Here is a 24,148-nt window from a genome sequence, read left to right on the forward strand (position 1 = left end):
CAGAGCTGGCCTCATTCCAGAATTCTGAAAAAGACACCGGGTACTTCAGAAGAGCAGAAACTCCTTACAACTCTTTGGGATTGGGAAGAGGTAACCAGAGGAAAGAGAAAATCTTTACAGAGACAGCTACCTGATATACATGAAAACCTATGCTGGGAACGTCTCTTCTATGTCAAAAAGCTGTTTGCCTCCCCATAGAAACTGCAAGGTTTGGATGTGACCCAGAGTCCCATCCTTGTCTACTTTTAGAAAGGGATCTTGATTTGCAACCAACTGAGAGCTCACACCAATGCACTAGCCAGAGAAAGGGTGGCTGGTGGGTGCCCAAAGATGGGAGGAGCTCCTGTGCCCAGCCCCAGAGGCCTCAAGGGCTCGGGGGCCCACTCAGATTGTACCCGAGAGCAAGAGAGAGGAACTGGGGTGAGCTAGCACTGTGGCTTTGTCTGTTTCCTGTTTCAGCAAGGCTGCCGTGCAAAAAGAAAGACGGTACCAAGAAGGGAAATGCTAAGGGGGCCCAGAGCCATGGATTGAGAGCTTGCATTTTACTCAGCTGCTGTCCTGCCCCATCTGAGACCAGAGCCAAGATCTGCCCAGGAGCTGGAATGCTTTCCTGAGCTGCTTGGTTTGGAGCCTGGGACCCAAGGTAACTGAGAAGGAGGATGCTTTTGTGTCCAGATTGGGGACCTCTGACTCTGGGGTGGGGAAGATGCTCGGTCATCCAAGCTTCCCTAGGCTCAGAGGGGGAGACACGGAAGCAGATGGATTAGTTTAAGAGTGTTTGGGGTTGGGTAAGCAGGAAGGCATCCTGGCTGGCTCCCGGAGGCACTAGCCATGGCATAGGGGTAGATCTTTGAACGCTCCTCTGCTCCGTCCTTCAGATTGTATTAGGAGTGAGTCAAATGACTTAGCGTCCCAGCTACCCAGTACTGGGCATGAGTTAAATGCTCTTTTATAGTTCCCCTCAAAGCAGGAGTCCCCAAAACAATAAGCTGCCTTTCCACAGCCCAGGTGCCTGCCGGCCCTTCTCTCCTGGGCTCACACTGGGAGCTCTGCACCAGGACGGCCAGACCTATACAGGAAGACATTCATTGCACACACAGCCAGGAAGTAGGAGCAGACTTGGAAAGGCAGCGACAAACCACTGTCAGGTGAGGGCAGCACCCTGACCTCTCCCTGAGGCACTACGCCCTGAGCCAAGATCACCTCCTCCCCAAGCTCCAAATGGGCCCTGTCATGCTGCCAGCTGCCAGAAAGCCTGGGCAGTGGCCCAGTGACCTTTCTTTGAACCACACAGGGACTAGTTCCCTTTTCTTCTACAGCCCATCCCTGTCAGTCAACCATGCCACATGGCTTCTTGTGTTGAAGCAAATCAGAACAGTCAAGACACCCCCGAAAGCTGGATGTGATTCCACTCAGCTGTGTGCACCTAATCCTACCGGGTGTCAGGCCCTGGGGGTCTGCGAATGCTCCCTTCTGTAAGGAGCCCTTTGGACGGCAAGTCCCCACTTGGGCAACAGGTCCCAGTGTTTGCCCCTTAGGAAGCAGAGCAAAGCCACTGCATGTGTCTGCAGACTGGTGCACTGGCCAGGGTCAGGCAGTCTGGGGAGACCTCATCTCAGGCTCCATCTCCTCCCCCACGGCGCTTTCCCCCTCAGGAAGGTAGGAGGATTCTCCATAATCACAGGCTTTGCCCCCTCTACAAAGCCCTAGGATTACCTGGGGCCCACGTTTTAATGGTGGGATGCAGACAGGCTGGACACCGGCTCTTCTCCCCACCTCTTCTTTGCTTTTCTGCCGGGCCTATTTGACATGGCGGTTGTGTCCAGCTCAAGGACAAGTCCTTGTAGCCCACATCCAGAGGTCAGACGAACCGAAGCAGTAAATACGATCCACATGAGGCCACATCCTCTCCGTGTAGTAAACAGAAAAGGGTGGGGAACAGAAGGATGAGGCATTCTTGATCTTGGGGTGCTGGTCCAGCTGAAGGCCTTGGGCTTAACAGCACCAAGTCTTTGGTAGCCAAGATCAGCAAGACAGGGGTAGTAATAATCCTACTTCAGTATTGTAAAAAAGCTGACATTTATTGTGTGTTATGTGCCAGATGCTTGATGTGCGTTTTCTTCTTTAATTCTTATAACCTTACAAGGGAGGTTGGGGTCTCGTTTTATAAATGAAAAAAACTAAGGCTTAGAGGCACTTAAAAGCAAAAAGGTAGTAGATGACAGAGCCAGGATATGAACCCACACAGCCAGGAGCGAGGGCTCTCTCCGCTTCCCCCATCTAAGGTAGAATTAGCCAGGAGCTACGGCTTAGGCTCCTAGAAGGGTAGATTCTGGACATGGGATTCACCTGTAATAATCCCGAGTCTCCTCCATTCAGTCATTTACAACTCAATATGAATGGGTCTTTTGCATCCTGTTCTGTTTTTAAATAACAGAAGTGGCAGGTGGGAAGTCAGGGAACCGTACAGAGTAGGAATGAGGAGAAAGCCTAAAGAAAGGGGGGGAGCATCATCTACTCCCAGGGATGGGAGTAGAGAACAAGCATCCACAACCTCACAGTTTTCCTTTCTTTCTTTCTTTCTTTCTTTCTTTCTTTCTTTCTTTCTTTCTTTCTTTCTTTCTTTCTTTCTCTTTCTTTCTTTCTTTTTTTTTCTTTCTTTCTTTCTTTTTTTCTTTCTTTTTCTTTCTTTCTTTCCTTTCTTTCTTCTTTCTCTTTCTTTTTAAGATTTTATTTATTTATTCATGAGAGACACACAGAGAGAGTCAGAGACACAGGCAGGGGGAGAAGCAGGCTCCCTACAGGGAACCTGATGCAGGACTCGATCCCAGGACCCCGGCATCATGACTGAGCCAAAGGCAGACTTTCAGCCACTGAGTCACCCAAGTACCCTGCAGCCTCACAGTTCTGCCTGGGGTCTGCACTGCCCCATACCAGAGTATCCCCCACTAAGCCTCTTTGAGAGCATGCCTGGCTTGACCTTATAGGACCCCTCTCCTGGAGTAAGATTGCCCCACCCACAAATGACCCCAGGGAATGAGTGGTCTGATCAGAGAGATAGCAGGAATCCTGCAGAGAATTCTGGACTGAGCCAGATGGGCAGCAAAGTTCCAATGAAAGGACAAAAAGGCTGCTACCTGTTGAGTCTGTTTGGCCTATAAATAAACTCAAGGGGCCAGAGCTGGCAATTACTTGCTGGTCAATGAAGCTGAGATGCCCTTTCTGACCTATCCAGGAACGAGGTTCTGTGGGCAGTGGGTAGTGACATTGTAGGACAGAAAGGAGAAACAGAAGCTGGAAGGGGGAGTCCCTCTTCCTTCGTCCTCCACTGGGCTAGCTCCAATGGTCAGTGGAAACAGGGCACAGAATTTCCTGTGTTCAGGATCTGGCTCAGCCACATCCAGCCCCAAACAAATTTGCAGAAGGTAGGTGAGGGAGAATGGGAAAGAGGGAGAAAGCATAGAGAAAGAAGAAGAAGTTAGAGTTGGGGTTATGTGAATACCAGGTAAGATTATCTAAACAGGCAGCAAGTACGGCTTCTACACCACGCCTGGTTCCCTGGGGACTTGTGGTTACTGTTTTCATTTTTTTTCATTTTTGTTTATAATAGCCTTATTGAGGTATCATTCATGTGGTTGCTGGTTTTGATGGTATGATTTGTATTTGGGCTAAGGAGAGCAGACCTAGCAGCCTACGTAGCCCTAGCAGGGAGGAGATTCTAAAACATGAAACCTTTAGCTTGGAGTGTTATTGAGCTAGAAGCTGTGAAATGGGTTTCAGTCAACACTGCACAGATGGCAGGTACTCAGCCAATATTGGTTTGAGTTGATGTGCTCCTGAGGGTCAGATCCCAATCCTGGGACAGGAGTGGATACCAATGGACCAACGTCAGGACTCCATGACCGGAGGAATTAGTGTGAGCTTTTCCTCCTAAACCATGCCCAGGTCTGGGCTCAGAAGCTAGTTGCTAAGGGTTAAGAAGACAGCAGTGGGTGGTAGTCACAGGACTGGCCCCAATTTTGGGGGGGGGGGGGGTCTGGTTATTATTCCAGGCCTTGAGAAAAGAGTCACTCAGCTATTTCAGCTTGGGTCAAGAGAGCAGGAAAGATGCGGGCCTTCCTTTTAGATTGGAGAAGAGAGAGCCAGTTTACCTGTTCTCTAGAAGTCTCTGGAAAATGAACACATCCCTATCTGCCATCCAAAATGCTATATGCTCCTGACAATTTTTATCAATCGTTTCTCAGGTTCCCCTGACTTAGAAACAGGGTGAGATCAAGGAAGGTGAGATCAAGGAAGAAGTGGCAGTGCAAAGAGATCTTCCCACTTTGCAGAGGGGGAACGTAGGCCAGAGGAAAGCAAAAATTAGTATGGAGCCTGGACCTAGGAGTCCTGCTCCAAGTTCAACACCATCACCTCCTCAGTTTTCAACTGAGACATTGTGCTATTTCTGCCCCCTGGTCCAGGGAGATAGTCATTTTTCTGCCCATCTCCTGACCCCTCCCCTTCTCCTCCCTCTTGGCATTTGGCAGACCCAGGCAGCTATTCCAGGAACTGGAAGCCAAGCACAACAGGTGCTCAGGAGGTCATCATGATCAGCCCAGACCCCAGGCCTTCCCCTGGCTTGGCCCGGGGGGCTGAGAGCTATGAGGCCAAGTGTGAACGCCGGCAGGAAATCCGTGAGAGCCGTCGTTGCCGCCCCAATGTGACCACTTGCCGCCGGGTGGGGAAGGCACTGAGGACCCAGCAGAGAGAGCAGCTCCAGAGTGCACGACAACGGGAGTTCTTCAGGAGGAGGGACCTGGAGGTGGAGGAGACAGGCAAGGCCCAGAGCCCCAGGGCCAAGGAGCGAGGTCCCTCCAGGAGGCCAGGCCAGCCAACTGACCTCAAGGAACCCTTGTCTTGGGCCAACAGGATCTCTTCCCCCCGGCAGCAGGTGGGTCATGTCAAGGGACACGCTACTCTGGATGGAGGCAGGGGTACTAAGGCAGATGATTGGGCTCAGACTCACCAAAAAGTGATTTAAATTAAGCTCCTTCTTCCTCAGTCATAGAGCATCTCCCTTACCCACTTACTCATTCAGAGGTTTTTGTTGTTTGGGTTTTTGTTTGTTTAGCTCTTTTTTGTTGTTGTTTTGCACTGGCCTTTTAAGGAAGAAAAAAACGTAAAAGCAATCCCATTGCTAATTCTTAGTTATCAGTTCAAATTTAGGCAGTCTATACATATGTTCTAGAGCATTTCTTCATCCATCATTCAACAAATATTTACTGAGTGCTTACTGTGTGCCAGGTACACAGGCCTATCTTCTTGATACTCTCAGGAGTACACACACACACACCCTCTCCTCTCCTCTTCTGTGAGACTATTGTACCCACCTACCTTTTCTCTGTTACTTGGACCATTCCGTTTGTACTAAATTCATGCAGCGAAGGTCTTGTCTGGTCCAGTAAGCTTTCCCTGGCTTCTCCAGGCCACCTCTGCACTCTGTGGTCCTTATGAGGTTATAAATCCTCTAAGATTGTGTAATAATACTTAGAGAACCCATCGTTCTGGCCTGGGAAGGAGCAGTGCTGGCAAAAATCAGGGTGTGCTGAGAGGATCTAAGCCAGCAAACCATCTGTGTCTTCCTACCCATGTTATGAGTATGCTGACAGCAGGGATGGGTCCGCTGTATTCCCTGGAAGTGCCTGGCCTGGTTCCGCACCCAGAGTAGAAGTTCAGTCGGGCTTCTTTTTTTTTTTTTTTTTTTTTTTTTTTTTTTTAATTTTTATTTATTTATGATAGTCACAGAGAGAGAGAGAGAGAGAGAGAGGCAGAGACACAGGCAGAGGGAGAAGCAGGCTCCATGCACCGGGAGCCTGATGTGGGATTCGATCCCGGGTCTCCAGGATCGCGCCCTGGGCCAAAGGCAGGCGCCAAACCGCTGCACCACCCAGGGATCCCTCAGTCGGGCTTCTTAATTAGTGGATCTGTTATCAGTAATAGAAGGTGCTGCTCAGAAAAACGATCCTTGAGCCCGATTGTAAAATAAAACCAACTGTTTACCTTCTAAGGCGAGAAGACTTCTGAATGCTTTTTGTTTAAAAAGAATTTTTTTAAGGAGAAAAAAGTGCAAAAACACATTTAACTAAAGAACTTTGCCTAAGCCTGTCAGTTATCGAAGTTTTACTGAGCTCGAGTCGGTCTGCATGATTGGATACCACAGGCACCCCTTAGCCTTTTGGTGTTCTGTTACAACCATAGAATTTTTGAGTTTGCATGAAGAATATATAAAAAGAGCCGACTAGATTGTGACAACTACTACTATACCCCTCCCTACACATTCCTGCTCTACTGGCTCTTCTCACAAAACCTCAGCAGTATTCCAGCCATGACTGAGAGGAAGGAAGCCACCTCTCAAACATGGAAGGGACCTCAGAGATCATCTACATCACACAGACTCATTGCACAGATAGGAGATGAGACCTAGTAGAAAAGGCAGGGTCTGACCCTAGATGCCTTCACTCTCAGGCCAGTTCTCTTTCCACATCACCATGCTGGCAGCATAGGTGGCTGAAACCAAATAAGATAAGTCAGGGGTTCTAGAGAAAGTAAGGAGAGATAAGCCCAGCTCCCCATTTGCCTGGCATGGGAAGGACCATTCCTCCCACAGCTGAGGAAGGCCAGGAGCAGGGACAACTTTGTAGTTTTTAAGTTTTGAATGGGTTACCTTGGTTTTCTGGACCTGAAACTTGATCACTGGTTCACTTTTCTGCGGTCAGCTGGAGAATGATGCTCTAAGAGGCTCTAGGCTTTCCGCATCCCCTACTTGTTTTCCAGGTGTCAGGGACCAGCTCTGAGGTCTTTCCAAGCCAGCATCACCTTCCCTCAGGCCCCTGGAGGGATTTGGCCAGCCAGCCCTCCCAGGCTGAGGACCTTTCACTGAAGGATTATCCCGCCAAAAAACCACCCAAACACCACCGTGGTAAGAGCAGAGCCTCCCCCACCTCACTGGGGCCTGCAGAGAATCTGGCCACAGCAGGCTCAGCTTGCTGACAGTGGAGAGTCCCTGTGCCTTCCCACTTCCTCCTCCATGGGTTCTGAATCACCTTATCCTCTATCACTCAGGCACCCAGACAAAGGCAGAAACAGCCCAGCCAGCAATTAAGAATGATGCCAGTCAGCAGACCAAGTGAGTACCTTCCATGTCCTTGCCCCCAGCTTCCTTCCATACCATCCACTCCTCTCTTCTAAGCTTTGCTTGAATCCTCACCCAGTATGTGGAGAAGGAACACAGCAAACTTCCACATCCACCTTAGTTGAGAGAAAGGAAGGCCTTCCCCACCCTATTGGCTCTTCAGAAGAGATCAGAGAAGGAATCCACCCGCCATCTCCTGATGTGCTTGTTTCTTTGATCGAGTGTCATTTCTGTTTTTATTTCTTCTCTTCCCAGTTATGGAGTTGCAGTTCTAGATAAGGTAAGAAAATCCTCGCGTTGAAGGGGTTGACTCAAAGGGTATCTCAGCTCCTCTAAGCTCTGACATACTGGAATTCTATGGTAAACACAGCTGGGATGGAGGGGCACTTTCTTCCTGGATGAGCACAGACAGGAGGACCTGGAGGGACTCTGTCTGAGTCAAGGAAGAAAAGTTACTTGACACAAGCCAGTCTCGGCTCTCGTTGCATGTTCAAGAATTTCAGGGGACCTAGAGTCTTCTTGAATACCCTTTTTCTTTCTCTCTAGGAAATCATCCAGCTTTCTGAGTACCTCAAAGTAAGTAACATGTGAACTCTCCCCTCAGCTCCTTCACCCATTTGCTCTCTTCTCATCCAGATTAATCATGCCTTCTTGCATTTTTGCCCCCCCAGGAGGCCCTACAGAGGGAGCTGGTTCTAAAACAAAAAATGGTCATTCTCCAAGACCTACTGTCCACTCTGATAAGGGCCTCTGACAGCTCTTGGAAGGTAAGGGAATGAAATCTTTGTTTGAACAAAGCTTGTGGGCTCTTACTCTTCTTTACACACCACCCCAGCAAGAGAAGGGGTTTTCTCACTACTGAAGAGGCGAGGTAGGAGGTGCTAAGATCTAAAGGTCAAACATGCCACAGTAAATATATGGAAGAGCTCAGCTAAATCCAGAATCATTAGCTGGGCTCATGTTGCTCCACACCCAGGGAAGACTCAGAACCAAAACAGGCAAGAATTGCCATTTTTCAATTTGTTGGAAGAAAAGAAGGATGATCCCAATACATTTGCCGTTATTGACTATGGTGAATGTCAACTCTTTTTGTATGGGATTCATACCAATATTAACTCTGAGCCATCATGCACCTACTATTCAGCTTAGATATCAATGTCAAAGTGAGAAGGGACCTGAAAGATCATGTAGTCTAAGTTTTCCCATTTCACCAACAAGGAAACTGAGTGTCAGAGAGGTCAAGTGACTTGCCCAAAGTCACATTGCTAGTTAGAGGCAGAATTGGAACTAAAACTCAGGCCTCCTTATTTTAGTCCATTCATTCAACAAATATTTATAGATCATGTTCTCCGTACTGAGCACTGGAAATCATGAGATATTAATTAGTTAGAGTTCCTGCTTTTAGAAAGCTTGTGGTTTTGTCAGGGAGGCAGATGCCTAAACAATGCAGAGATATGACAAACGAAATAAGAGAAATGTTTTCAGTATATAATAGTATATATAAGATGGAAGGAATGACTCCAGAGAAGAGGAAAACCAAGGAAATATTTATAGTTATGGAAGTATTTTCCAGACTAACGTGGAAGCAGAAACTATATTCTAGGCTGGGGATACAGCACAGACAAAGACCTAGAGGCATAATATAGTCTAATGCAATGGGTCTCCAACACTTTAATCTGAAGACTGCTTTATACTCTTCAAAAAGTTTACTGAAAACCCCAAAGAATGTTTTGTATTTACCACATCAGGATTTACCATATTAGAAATGAAAACAGGAAACTTAAAATGTGTGTAAATTTTAAAATACAGTAGTAAACCCACTACATGCGAACCTAAATGACATACTTTTATGAAAAATAAGTTTATTTTCCAAAAAAATCATGAGAGGAGTAACACTATTTTACACTTTGGCAAATCTTTTTAAAGTCTGAACAGAAGATTCTCGTATTTCCATCTGCTATAATACATTGTTTTGGTTGAAGCGTATGGAGGAAAATCCAGCCTCACACAGATACATAGTTGGGAGAGAAAGACCTCATAGAACCTGTGAAAGGGTCTCGGGGACTCTCAGGGGTCCTTAGACCCCCAGAGTGAGATCCCTTAGATGTTCAGGGAGCTACGCCACTGGAGCATAAAGTGCCTGGTCCAAAAAAGAATGCATGACCTCACGGGCCTCCATGAACATCTAACCCTGCGGCATAGATGGTTCATATTTAGACAGAGAGATGGGCTGGGAGGGTTTAAAACAAAACTGAGAAGTTAATGGTGATATAAAAGAGACTTCCTAAGCGCAGTCCTCCTTCCTCACGTGGCATTCTACGGGATTTAGTGTCTACGTTCAGGGGTCCTGATTGTCAAGGAAGTTGTTTTCATCAGCCGAGCAGGAGCCTGGGACAGACAGCTGTGCATGCCAGGTGGTTTTCCGGTGCTGAACTAATTTGAGATCATCTCACTCATTTATTCAACAGACATCTGATAAGTTGCAACTATGTGCTGAGCCCTGTGCTATGGGGACAAAAAGAAGTAGGGTTCTTGCTCTTGAGGAGCTCACATATCAGCCAGGAAGAGAGAGATGTACGGTGTGATGAAGCTGTAACAGTGGTTTCTAAAACGTGACACGGAGGAGAGAGAAGCAAATAATTACTCGGCCCAAAGTGGAACAGGGTAGGCTTCAAAGGAAAGGGACCACTTGAGTTGGGTCAGGAAGGATGCGTCGTTTACTGGTTACAGAAGTAGGAATGATGATGGGGAAGAAAAAGCAGAAAGGAAAGGCTGTTTAAGGTAAAGGAATCAGAATGCTTATAGGCCTCTGTCTCACAAACAATTGGGTATAGCCGAGTGTGGCTGAAATGACGGCATCATGTCAGAGGAGTTCCAAAGATAAGACCAGAAAGGGCTTCAGATGGGTCTCTGGAATTATGAAGCTTAACCTTTTTCAGATGGACAGGGTATCTCAACCTTAAAATAATGTAGAGACTCTTTCCTAAATGAAAGGATCACAGATCCCGGAGAATACATGCTACTCCCAGTTCGAGAAACACTGCTCCAGGCCATCAGCAGGGGTAGCAATGGGAGGACTCTGTATTTGGGTTTAAAGTCCTACACTTAGCAATGTTTGGCCCATCCTCACGAAGAGCTCAGTCAATAGCTGTGGAGCTGTGGTCACTTTGGCAGCATACACGCTGAAATCGCTGAGGAACTAAGTCGAAAATGAATGATCAGATCTGTGCTTTGAAATGTTCTCTGACAACAATCAGGACCCTGGCTCTGGGTGGGTGGGGAAGTGGCCAGAGCTGTGTTGACATCCCAAGCGAGTCATAGCAAGCTTGGCGGAAATGGGAGACATTTCCAAGGTCACCTCTGGAGGCAGTTTCACGCCACAAGGGGCATGAGAGCCTCGGTTCCTCTGCTTGTGGTTTTCTCCCTCCCGTCTTCCCACCCCTCCCTATACTCACCCTTCTTTTCTTCCTCCTTTCCACCAACCCCCTCCCCCCCACAGCTTCCTGTTTTTAACAGAAATAGTCAGATTTTTCAGTTAAGAGGTCTTGTTTCCCCCAAAACAAAATAAAGCAACCCTCTACTCCTGCCATGGAAGCCTCAACTTCCATGGAAGGACAGCCCGAGACTGTGGTCCTGGGAAAACTAATTGAGAAGAATGTGACCAAAACGGGGGCTGGCGTTCAGCCCAGTTCAGGCCTCTGTTTTTTCCATTTGGCCCCCATGATTTGAGTTTCCAACTTCACATGCAGGGAAGCTCACCACAAGCTCTGTGAGAACCCCAAGAATGAGGTCCCTCCATTGCTTCCTCCTCAAAGCTGACTCTGGGCCTATTAGATAATATGATGCGGCCTAGGGCCCTGCGGGGACTCCAGAGCAGAAACAATTCGGGTAATAAGAGAAAGCAAGCTCTCAGTGTTGGGCAATTCAAAAACCGAGGCAGGGCACACTTGGGTTTTAAGTTCTGTAAAGTGGAAACGAGATTTTTGAGATGACAGCCCAGCGGGGGGATTGGCTGCAAGCCTCAATCAACCTCTGCTAGAGCAGAGATGAGCTGTGGGCTGGTGCTTCTGTGGTGAGGTGGTAGTGTTTCTGGAGAACAGATCAGAGGCTGGGGAAAGCCAAGCAGAAGCAGGAGCTGAAGCCCTCAGACCAGCACCAGGTGTGTACAGCCTCCACCTTGCTCCCTTTTCCAGCTGGGGGAGGGGGGGGTGCTCTGCTCTCTGAGCCCTGGGGCTCCCAGGCTGGGGCGGGGGGCGGCGATTGCCAAAAAACGGTCCACTGTAGGCCTGTAAAGAGTGCTTCTTCCCACATACTGCACCACTGGGCTTCATGACGGGAGAGGGGGGCGTGGGGGGCTGGGGCTCACACCAGGAAACTACATGCCTCATTTGCAACAACTTGGCTACAACTTTCTTCCCTGCCTCAGGGAGTCTGGGAAGGTGGAGCTGTGGAGGAGATTTTTTTTTAAGCCCCAGACTTGGGTGGTCCTTCATCCCCACTGAAGGGGCTATCCTGAACTGTCTTCTGTTGCATTGTGAATGGAAAAGTAATCTGGGGTACGGCTAAAATACAAAAATAGTTGGGAGGGCCAAGATACTGGATTAAGACCATAGTAAGGGAGGAGTGAGGAATCACCCAAAAAAGGGTAAGAGACAGGGGAAAATATAAGGATATTGCTTTGGGCTGGTCTGCTTTCTTCTCAAACCACAGCCAGATAAACCTTAAACTCGGTGGGTTTGATTACACTGTGCCATAGCAAGGAGTTTAGGCACAAGGAAAATGTAGAGATCTGAACCAGGAAATGGGGGTGCAGAAGTTGAGTTCAGGACCCGTGGATTGACAGTGAACCCGCCATTCAGGGGAAGGCAGCCCTTTACCAGTTAGTCCCAAGCCCAAAACAATGGAAGTCTTTGTCCATCTCTTTTATCTGTCCCAAAGCCCTGTGGTTACTGGCGATGCCAAATCCAGTTGGACTCTCAGCTCTCACACGAGACATTATGAAAACATTAATAGCAGGAGGCACTTTGAAAAATTATTTTTGGCAAAGCTTTTTGCTTTTGCAAAGCCCAGCTGAGTAATACAGGAAGCAGAAAGGGTGGGGGCGCCCTCTGGCTCCCAAGGTTTAGAAGAATCAGCCAAACAAGATCAAAACAGGAGCTGTGAGATACCACTTCCTGCCTCCCCCAGGTGCCCTGAAACTCATTGAAGGGGACAGACCTCAAAACAGAGTCCTCTCCTCTGCACCCAGGCCACGGTAGACCAGAAGCATAATGAGGGTTCCAAACACCCAAGCCGCCTGACTGAGAGGGGACATGGCATCTTAGGCACTGAGAGAAATGTCATTTCTAGACCTCACAAGCATCTCACAGGGCCTGGTTGGAAAAGCCAGAGAAAGGATATGGAAATCGGTTCTTGCTAGAGACCCATGGCCTTTCCTCTGGGAAACCAGCTCTCATTGATGGCACCCGCTCCCCAACCCCCTCGTACACACAACCTTCCGTCAGACTGGAAGAACAAAGCCCTGCCCTGGGAAAAAGGGAGACAATTACAGGTGGAGGAAAGTACAGAGCAGCGAAGAGGTAGTTAGCTACTAGGCTGAAATACTGAAAAATTGAGAAACAGATAAGCCTCTTCCAGCTTGCCCTTCTCCACCCTCACCCTTGAGATTAGCATCCTTCCTGGAATGTCCAAGATGGCATCAAACCCACCCTGCTTGGGAATACACAGAACGTGGCTTTCTGGGAAGCCCCTTCACCACCACGACTACTCCCCAAATACACACACCCTGCCTTGATAGCTCTCCTCCATTTCCTGCTTTCTTAAAGGATTTCTCAACTTTTAAAAAAAAAAAAAGATTTTTAATTTATTTGAGAGAGTGTGCACGTGCACACAAGAGAGCATGAGCAGGAGGAGGGGCATAGGGAGAGGGAGAAGCAGACTCCAGGCTAAGCAGGACCCCAAGATCATGACTTGAGCCAAAGGCAGCCAGCCACTCAACCAACTGAGCCACCCAGGCGCCCCACTCTCATCTTGAGTCCAGTGTGTGTGTGTGTGTGTGTGTGTGTGTGTGTGTGTGTGTGTTGAGGGAAAGGGGAGGTAGTGAGGGGAGATACTAGTTTGTTAGGGCTGCTATAACAAAATACCACAGTCTGGGTGGCTTAACCAACAGAAATTTATTTTCTCATAATTCTGGAAGCTAGAAGTCTAAAAGCAAGGTGTTGACAGGGTTGGTTTCTCCTGAGGCCTCTCTCCTTGGCTTGCAGATGGCTGCCTTCTCCTGTCTTCACATGATGTTCTGTTCTCTTTTTATGAGCACGCCAGTCATATTGGATTAGGGCCCACCCTAATGACCTCATTTTAACTTAATTATTTTTTTTTTTCTAAAAGAAGGAAAGAGAGAGCATGGCAGGGGGGCAGGGAGAGGGAGAGAGAGAATCTCAAGCTGACTCCATACGGAGCTGGGAGCCCGAAGCAGGGCTCGATCCCACGACCCCAAGATTATAACCTAAGCCAAAATCAATAGACAGTCAACAGACTGAGCCACTCAGGCTCCCCTCAACCTAATTATCGCTTTAAAGACCCTATTTTCAAATACAGTCACATTCTGAGGTGCTGAGAGTTAGGATGTTAACATCTAAACTTGGGGTGAAGGCAGTGGAGGGAGGGCACAATTCAGCCCATGAAAGGAAGTAAGGAAGGGAATGTAGAGACTTCTTTAGTCTTACCAGCCTATACTTTAGAAGTAAAGCTCCAGGTACAAGGCTATAAAGAGATGAGGAATATAGAAGTGCCTAGACACGGGAAAGAGGTAATGAGGAAAGAAAGAAAGAAAGCTTAGAAGATTTCTTTCAAGTGAACTCCTAATCTGATATCCTGAAACATTGGCTAGAGAACCTCAAGGTACAGAGAAGAACTGAGGACAGTCTGATTCTCCCTTCTCCTGTTTCAGAGAAACTGGAAAAGATCCTTTGTCATTTTTCTTCCTCTCTACCTCCTGAAAGGGTTCAGTTCCAAAAACATTGCTTGAACACTGACCACGTTCTAGGCAATAAGCTAGAAAAACAGAAGAAAAACTCTGCATGCTGTATTTTGGCCCAAACTCATTAACTCATCCCATTTGCTCCAGGGCCAGCTGAATGAAGACAAATTGAAGGGCAAACTGAGATCTTTAGAAAACCAGCTGTACACCTGTACCCAGGTAAGCATTCGGGAGGACACTTTCAGCCCAGGAATCTAGAATTAAAGGAGAATGCTTGAACCTTGATTCTACTCTCTAGAAATGACACTTGAAAGAGATGAAAGCACCCATACCTACTCACTCAGTTCTGTCTTTGCCATTTTCACTTTGGCCTCTAACCATCCTTTTCTCCCTTTTTCCTGGCGTTCTTCCCTTTGCACCCTGAGAAGGAACCCTAGCATCAGTACTGTGCCAGTTCCAGGGGAATCTTAGGAATACCTGGAACTGTAGGGAGAGACCCTAGGTAAAGATTCACAATACCCAGATAGACCTTCATAGGTCCCAATCTCTGAATAGATAAGTTGGATATTATAATAAAGTCTTACAAAATGATTTCCATTCCATGGGCAACTTTAGTCTAGTAGCAATCCCTGGGAAGAAGTAAAGGCTACCACTCTTGGGTTTTCTATTGCACTGTTATCCATCTTCAGTTAACTCATTAGCCTGGTCTTGGATTACAAGAGATAGAAAGAAATCAGCTTTCACACCTGAGAAGTGATGGATTTCTGATAAGAGAATGAGGTGTCAGATAAGAGAATGAGGTGATGTGAAGTTAGGGAGATAAGATGGACCTGGCTGCACGGTTTTGGTCTTAGGCGGGAACAGAGTTTATATACAGGTTTGCTGATCCACAATTTTTATTTTTTCAGTATGGCCTGCTTTGTCACTCTTATGAACTAAATAATGCCAAACTGTGCTCATAAAATACTGACTTCTAATCCAAAATACCAGTCTATATATTTCAGTGAGGGGTAAAGCTGGCCAGTATGGGTAAATCCACTAACTAGAACATACCCATGTATGACCTCAGCCAGTAGCTCCTAGATCTGGCTTCTAATGAAAGTTTTAAGAACATAAGATCTACTGATATTTAAATTCAAATTTTCAGATGATTCCAAAGTTAAATGGAAATTATTTCATATTGATCCCTAAATTTGCATCATCTGGACTACTGCTTATTCAGTGGGATAACTGAATTGACAGTAAAGCTGCCTGCCTTCTCCAGAATCACAAGGCAAAAAGATGAAAAGGATAGGAAGGGGAAGACCCTAAGGGAATTTGCAAAGCTGCTCTTAACTTCTTAAGTTAAGCCAAGACAATTTTAATGCAAATGTATGAATTTTAAAACATTAAGAGTACTGAGGATTGTTCAGATCTCTGAAGCTACACATTTTTTTAAAGCATGCTGTCTACCTTGAAGGAGTTTACAATCCCCTAAGGGACAATATTGACAATGGAGAGTCAATAGAATGAAAAGATAGACATACAAGGGACACTATGTGAACCTTAAGAAAAGCTACCTAATCCATAATGAGTTGAGGGATGGGAGTGATTGGTCAAGATTTATCAGAATTTACGTGATCTTTGGACTGAATCTTGAGCATGAGTAGAAGTTAACTAGGTGAAAAGGGTAGATGAGGATGCTCTAGGCAGAAGCTATACGGAAAAAGGCAAAGGCCAAAAAGCCCAGTGCTTAGGGGATCTATAAGCAATTCAGCTTGGGTGGAAGTAGCATAGAATCAAAGTCTGAGCTTATAAGGAGGAGCCATGCCAAGGAATTTGGACCTGCTCCTTAGTCACTGAGAGATTAACAGAGAGTTACGTGATTAGATTTACATTTCAGAAAGTACCCTTTGGCTACAAGGCTTGAAGATAGAGAAAATATTGAATTGACCCATACAATATTGTCCGAGTCTGAACTGACAGAAAGTCTGGAGAAGAGACAGATTGGAACTGTTAAAGAGGTTGATTTGACAATGCTCAATGAACCACTGATTAGTGGGGAGAAAGAGAAATCAAGGATGACTCCCTGGTCTCAGGCTGGGAGACAGTGGGTGAGGATGCTAGTCACTGAGAGAAGCAGCAGCCCAGGAGAAAGTAGGTTGAGAAAGACGATTTTGCTTTGGAAAATGCTGAATTTGAAGTGCCTCTGGAAGGCCTGGGGGAATGCCCAACATGCCTAGAGCACTATTTGTTATGCGTGCTTACCTTCCTCATCACCTGGGACCCTCTCCCTGCCCCACCTTGAGCCTGGAAGAAGACCCATCAGATACTTCTATCTCTGCTCAGGGGGGCAGGGGAGGTGAGTGCAAGGACCAAATTCTTTTCCTTCTGTATCCCAGCTCAGGGATTCGCACACAGAAGCTCAATATGTTTGTTGATTGGATCAAATTTACAGAAATACTCCCCTTGGGGAATGAAAAAGGTGTTATTGGAGATGGAAAGACCAGAAAAACAGCTATGAGCAGAAGGCCAAGGAGTCACTGCAGAAAGTGCTGGAGGAGAAAATGAGTGCAGAGCAGCAATTGCAAAGCACACAGGTGTGGGGATGCTGGGCCTGGGACCCCGGGGTGGCTCTGGGCAGCATAGAAGGCAGCTGCACAACTCCCTGGAACCCCCAAGGCACCCTCCTCTTGTCTTGACCACCCTCTCAGCGGTCCCTGGCTCTGGCCGAGCAGAAGTGTGAAGAGTGGAGGAAGCCAGTATGAAGCTCTGAAGGAGGACTGGAGGAAACTGGGGACCCCAGCACCGAGAGCTGGAGAGCCAACTCCATGTGCTTCAGTCTAAATTGCAGGTACCAGGCCCGGGGTGGGGTGGGGACTTGGGGAGAGAAGGCAGGGCTCCTGGGTTGGGGACAGGTGACAGCAGCAAGGAAGAAAGCTGCCACTAGGACGGGGGTTCCAAAACAGCCTGAGAGCATGTGGTTTTTAGTTCCTCACTCTTTCAGTTCCTCACTCATTACCCACTTTGTACCCGACTCACTGTTTGGGCTCTGAAATCTAATTGTGAGTTCAGCAAGGATGTCTGCACTGCTCATGCCAATGAACTAAGTGTTCACTGGATGACACCATCCAAATGCAAAGGATGTGACTAGAATATTCATCAGATTGCTTGTCATACTCCAACCCACTCTCTGCACCCCATCCCAGCAGAGCATCCAGCTCAGAAATGCCTACTACTGGCACGGAACAAGCATCACTAGCTTACTATAGGCTGGGTATTACCTAACATCCTGCCACTATGATTTTAAGCAATTATAGTAGACCCCTGGCATTCTCCAGGGTTCCATCATTTCCAACCCCATGTTACCTTGTCAAAGTTAACTAATCTAAATCTCACTTTCCCCATCTCCGAAAGGAGGCTAATAGTACCCATATCATAGGAATGTTGTAGGATTAAGTGAGTTAATCCATACAAAGTATGTAGCACAATACCCGGCACATACAAGCCTCCACATATATTAGCTATTTTTCTTCATAGATTTTACTTACTTGGTTTGAAATTTTTGAGAACCCACATCAAAAATTTACCTTTATAATTTCATTGAAGCAGAAACCTGAGTAACCAAATTAATAAGACAGGGCATGGGAGTCTTATCGAAGGAACAAACCCAGCTGACCAGGGCACAATAACCACATCTCTTATAAAGGTCTTTTTCTTTTTAACCTTATTGAGAAAAACAAAAAACAAAAAACAAACAAAAAAAAAACGACCCTATCTGAGAGAAAAAATAGCAGTGTTAGAATGAAAAGACAATGTGAAGACACCTAAAAAGTGATGATTTGGTATTTTTCAATTTGGGCATTAACTCAAACGAGTTCCTTGTGAAACATCCAAAAGTCTAATGCATTGTTAAAATGTGAGAAATAGAGCAGCAGGAAAAAAAAAAAAATCCTAGTTTCCATTTCCCTAATACTTCAGTCTATGAAATTCTAGTTTTCCTCTTCTATGGGATCTGTTCCCAACCTCCACCCTGGCACTGACCTGCTTCTGTGTCGGGCCCTCCTCCTTACAGGGAGCAGACAGTAGAGACCTACAGATGAACCAGGCTCTGCAACTTCTGGAGAATGAGCACCAGGAACTACAGGCCAAGATTGAACTTCTACAGGGGGACAGAGACAGCTCAGATACCCAACACCTACAAGGTACCCGGCTCCTCGGAGGCCTCTGGCTGAGAGAGCCCCAGAAAGGAAGCTAGGTGGAGGAGAAGGCCTCAGGCTTTGGTTGGGTTGGTGATTTCATTTTACCTCGAGGGAAAGGCAGGGCTGTTTTGATCATCCAGGACTGAAAATTAATTGTGCTGCACTAGCGAATCTTGTAGTATCGGCCTGCTTTTCCAGCCAGTCCCTCTGAACCAGGTCACAGCATTCCCACTTTAGTCACACGTGGCGAAGCTGCATTTCTAATTTGAAAGGGAAAGGTCAGTTGAAACACAAGGGACAGTGAAGGTCTCCCATCACAGCCTGTGTGTCAACAGGGCGGGGGCAGGTACCAAATCCTATGCAAACACAACTCTTGATTCAACCTGAGGTTGCTGAGGCCAATGAGATCCAAGGTCCTCGAGAGCTGATTTACCTCTCCAGTACTGTGACAAGTAGAAGAGTAGCTTCCACTTGACACACATCAGAGGCCACAGACATCAGAGGCACCTACTAACTCGTTCTCTGGTGTCAGGTTCATTAAGTCTTAGGTTCGTCTATTTCAGTTTGCATTATTTCATTTTCAGATCAACTGAAGAGGTCAGAGGAGGAGAAACTCACCCTGATGGCCAAAGTACAGCAGCTGCAGGGTAAGTTCCCTTTCCAAATTCTCAAAGTAGCACAGCTGGCTCTCTGGTGTTCTTGGGGCTCCTGTCCCACAAAAGGCATCCAGTGGAGGGGTTTGGGGCTGTCTTTGACATATCCCCTACCTCTGTGCATTTTCAGACCTTCTTGGAAAGTGAGGTCATGTACATAGCTCTTCACAAGTTAATATTTGCCGTTTTTTTTTTCTTTAAACTTCTCTCTTTCTGTGCTAATGACATCCGCCCAAATTTCCCTGGTTTTCAGATTTCAAAAACAAAAACAAAACAAAAAAAATGGTAGGTTTTCTAAGGCAGTTATTTTATATATTGTCATTCATTACATATGTGAATATGTCCTATAGACTTCTGTCTTTAGGAATGGTTCAGAAAATCAGTTCACGCCATGTATGCCTCAAAACTACCTTTTGGAGCCAAAGAGGGAGTTTTTGTAGAAAAAAGGAAGTAGGCAATTGCCGAAAAGAGAACCTGATTTGATTAATATCTCCGCTGGCTGCCCACCACCTTAACCTCGGACACCCCTACAGAGAAATTTCACACAATGAATATTAAAAGTAAGGCAACCACCAGCAGATGCCAAGCACCTATTGGGCAGAAGCTGAATGGGCAAGGAGCCATGTCAAAATCGTGCATTTATTTATTCAGTACATATCTGTTGAGCCCCTATCAAGTGCCAGGTACTTTAGATATACATGGTGAGGATACAGTGCTGAGCAAGCTGACACAGCAGCTTCCCTAGGGAAGCTTACATTCTGAATAAGCTCTACAATAAAGTACAGAGTTTCTGTGAATAACTAAGTACGTGTCAGGTAGCAGTAACTACTATGGAGAAAAATAAAGCAGGTTAAAGGGAAACCGGTTGTTATTTCATACAAAGTCATCTGGGGAAGTCTTTCTTCTAAGGTAACATTTAAGCAGAGACTTAAAGGTAAAGACAAAGTAGGATGAGATATGAGGATGATGTACTTATAACAAAATACCACACACTGGGTCACTTAACAGAAATTTATTTTGCTCTGGAGGCTACAAGTTCAAGGTCAAAGTGTTGGCAGGGTTGATTCCTCCTGAGGGCTTTGAGGATACAATCTGTTCCAGGCCACTCTCCTTGGCTTGCAGATGGCCTTCTTCTTCCTGTGTTTCTTCTTGTCTTCTATCTATGCACGTCTGTGTTGAAATTTCCCCTTCTTGGAGGACATCAGTCATATGAAATCAGGGCCAACTCTAATATCCTAAAATACTTGATTACCTGTGTAAAGAACCTATCTCCAAATGAGATCACATTCTGAGGACCTAGGGGTTAGGATTTCCTATGAATGGTGGTGGTTATTCAACCAATAACAGACAAGAACATTTTGAATAATTAAGTTTCGAAGCAAAGTTCTGAAAAGACACTGTTTGCAGTAGATATGCTAGTATAGAAAAGTTCCTTATGTTTTCCTGCAGGTCTGCTCCAGAATCAATCCTTACAGCTTCAAGAACAGGAGAAACTCTTAACAAAGAAAGGTCAGCAAATTTACTTCCACAAATTCTAAGATAGTGGTCTTTCTTTGCCTACCTAGAGGCAGGAGACGGACCACATGACCTCTTGGAGTCCCATGCAGTTCTAGGAGTCTGTTAGGGCAGGAATCTAGGGGAGCTTTTTGGTGATTGATCATTGGCTTTGAGAACACTTTAACCAGTTAGCCTCCTATCCTGAGAAGTATATAAACTGTGAAAAGAATTTCTACTCTCTCCAAAAAATATGTCTGTGTTGAACATTTCAATAAATTGATTTTGAACTCAGGATTTAATGTCAATTTTTACACTTGACTTTCTGAATCAAATCCAACTCCCCAAGTCCACACTGTGTTGCATGCAACGGTTACCTCACTCTTAACCCTCAAGAGTCTTCTGCCTTAGCTCTCTGAGAAGAATTCATCATGTACGGGCGGGGGTCGGGCAGGGAGAAAGACCCTCACTTATGCGTTCCATGAGGTCTTTTGTTTTCTCATCAATCACCATGTAAAAGATAAGACAGAAATTATTATACTCACATAGTATGGATAAGAAAAAGAAAGTCTACGGTCATAAGAATTAAGGACACCACTAAGACAACAATCCACAATTTCTAACTCCTAGTTCACTGCTCTCTTCACCAAGACTAAGACTGCCACGTGGCTCAGAAGCCATCCTTAAGCCACCCCATGAAGATGAATTCTAGGGTAGGACAGCCATTCTCATGACTGAAATGAGGACAGAAGGGAAAGGGCTTAGTTATATCAACAGCACCAAACAAACCTACCACCAGAAATACTACAAAAGAAACTGGATTAGTAAGTATCCTCTAGAAATATCTGCCATTAAACAGGACTAGGGATACAAAGAAAAGATGCCAATCTTGACCTCAAGGGGCTCAAATTCCAGCTCTGTGTCAAGATTGAGCAAGGTCCCAATGGGAGGAAGTGAGAGAATTCTACTCCGTGCAGTCTCGTCAGGGACAGGTCCTCCCTTGCTCCCTCTCCTCCCTTCCCGTCACTCCAGGGTTCTCTCAGTGATAAGGCCCTCCCTCGGAGGTGTGGACCTCACTATCACTGAGAATCTGGCTGCTTTTTTAGATCAGGCTTTGCCTCTGTGGAGTCCAAAGCCCTCCCATAATGAAGTGGAACCTGAGGGTACAGGGAAGGAGAAAGAATGGGATTTCAGAGACCAGCTGCAAAAGAAGACTTTGCAGCTCCAGGCCAAGGAAAAGGAGGTGAGACGGTGACCTCAAGATAGTGAGGGGATCATCCCACAATAGTAAGGAAAACTACTGGGAGGCAGCCAGAGAGCAAAGATTTCAAAGTTTAAATTGTGACTGGATGTCAGTAGGTATTCATTTGCCTTTATAAAATGTCTTTACTTTTGGGCTAATTTGTCAATCTTTTCCTTCCTTTATTTATACCAACTGTTATTCAGGGTTTTACTAGTTACCTTTTGTAAAGTCAACCTAAACTCAAACACATTTAATAAACATATTATTTCCTCAAACTTTGCCCTAGAGTTATCTCAAAACTATATATATATATATATATATATATATATATATATACATAATAGTGTCTTTTACGCAAATATAATTTTAATTATTTATATATATATATATATATATATATATATACACACACACACACACACATATATACATATATAGTGTCTTTTAATTAACAAAGCCCTTTCCATCTACATACTGGGGAACATACATATCCCCAGAAGTATTCATATGCAACTCAACCAGGTCCTGGCAAAGATGCTTTTACTAAGATCACTCCCAGGTCCTCTGTGCTAGAAGATCGTCATTTTTTGGTGCCCCCATCTACAAAGCACTTACACATACACAATCATGAGAGCACTGACATGTACAATACATATTATAATATGCATTATAATCATTTAAATGGACACATTCCAGACAAAGTAGGTGAGACAGTCAAAAGGCAAACTGAAATCTCTGAGAAAGGCTGGGAAGGGAGGATGATGGTAAAAATTCCAAATGAATGAAGGGGTAACTCACATGGGGCCCTCTCCCCAATCTGAGCTGTCCCAGAAGGAACTGATGGTGATGACGTTGGTGGTATTCTCCCCCCAGTGCAGAGAACTGCATTCGGAGTTAGACAACCTCAGTGACGAGTATCTCTCCTGCCTACGTAAGCTGCAGCATTGTCGAGAAGAGCTGAACCAGAGCCAACAGCCGCCTCCCAGAGTAAGAGAGTCTATCCTCCCGTATTGTCCTGGATGATGGTGGGACGGTTCCTCCTTTGGCCAAATCTTGCAGATAAAATTTATCAGCCTGTGCCAACCTCTGGCCAGCCTGTTCCACTCAGCCTGGTTTATATACTTGACAGTATAGCAAGTGTCAGTAAACACTGGCTCATGCATCTAAGCCTAATTTTCATGGAACTCTTGAACCTGAAGGGGAAGACTATTAGCTAAAACATGAAGTGGTGTTCTTTTAGCCTATTATTGTTTTTTTCTTTTAGCCTATTATGAGCTAGTGGCAAGAGTAAGGACAGCAAAAGCACTAAGGAATACAAACGGAGAATAATATAATTTTGCTGAATTATTTTCCATCCTTGATTATTATCGTATTTAAGTATCTGGCCTTTGCTGGGTTTGATTCCCCGGGCCAGTAATCCTGGCTTAGGAGCCAGTGACCAGCAGTAAAGTGATTTAATCCCAAAGGAAGTGACCAAGTGAGAGGGGCAGTGATGTAAACAGCTTTTTCTCCTCTACTGACCCAATACTTTCCACTGGGCAGGGATGAGAAGAAGGAAGATTATTTTTGCCTGTACCTTCTCTAAACAACCCATGGCCTCTTTCTCTCTCCCCAACACCCCCTCCTCAACCCCCTCACAGAGGCAATATGGCCAGTGGCTCTCGATGCTGATGATAATGATTGCTATAGCACTGGCAGTGCTCCTGGCCAACAAGGACAGCCTGATGATATGAATCACTTGTGACAGCTGCATGAGTGAAAATCTGAAGCAAGAAACTTAATGAAAAATTCAGAAGGTTTACATACTTTAAAGTGTGGATTTCCCTGAGATTTTTGACTTTGCTATTATTTTTTTTTAACCTACTGTAAAATAAACAAACTTCACCTAATTGTCTCTGTTCCTTGGAACTCTTAGTTTACCCCTGAAAGACATGTCATATCCATAAACGTAAGACATTTGAGCATCCTGGTCTAGTCTCCATAGTCCAATTAAGTTGGTGGTATATGAACATGCAGTAAAACCTACCCAGTCCTCCACTTTCCGGCAGACACTATCCACTAGGGCAGGTATATTTACAACCACCACACAAGAGTATATTGCTTGTCCTCCACCACCTTTCTTCACAATCTCTTTTCTCCTATCGCCTACCCAATTAAAAAAAAAAAAATCAACAGATATCTCAGCAACGTCAAGAGGACTTCCTAGTATAGAAATGGCAAAAATGTATGACCAAGGCCACCAGCACCTACTCCCCCTGCCCATGGCAATGTGCACAACTGATGACAGCATTTTTCCCTACTGTTCTCAAGATGCTCAGAATTCGTACTTGAGAGGTCATCCCTGAGCTAGAACTGATCATTTTCTGAATACCATCCACATGAGAGAAACACTAAAGTCAGAGAGCCACTGCTGGGAGCGTGACT

General features: G+C 45.7%; 1 protein-coding gene across 1 annotated transcript; it reads left to right on the forward strand.

Annotated features, from left to right (window-relative positions):
* Positions 1-375: 375 nt before the first annotated feature.
* Positions 376-23,613, forward strand: TRAF3IP3 (TRAF3 interacting protein 3). The gene is given in 19 exon segments (XM_038542040.1): positions 376-643; positions 4,530-4,933; positions 6,817-6,961; positions 7,105-7,168; positions 7,430-7,454; positions 7,721-7,750; positions 7,846-7,941; positions 14,301-14,372; positions 16,591-16,635; positions 16,637-16,732; positions 16,847-16,888; positions 16,890-16,934; positions 16,936-16,986; positions 18,208-18,337; positions 18,919-18,981; positions 20,437-20,496; positions 21,588-21,724; positions 22,598-22,711; positions 23,365-23,613. Coding segments are annotated over 18 exon segments (1,653 nt in total). The 5' UTR covers positions 376-643; positions 4,530-4,588; the 3' UTR covers positions 23,458-23,613.
* Positions 23,614-24,148: the final 535 nt, after the last annotated feature.

The sequence above is a fragment of the Canis lupus genome, chromosome 7, assembly GCF_011100685.1.
Source record: "Canis lupus familiaris isolate Mischka breed German Shepherd chromosome 7, alternate assembly UU_Cfam_GSD_1.0, whole genome shotgun sequence".
In the NCBI taxonomy this organism is placed as follows: Eukaryota; Metazoa; Chordata; class Mammalia; order Carnivora; family Canidae; genus Canis; species Canis lupus.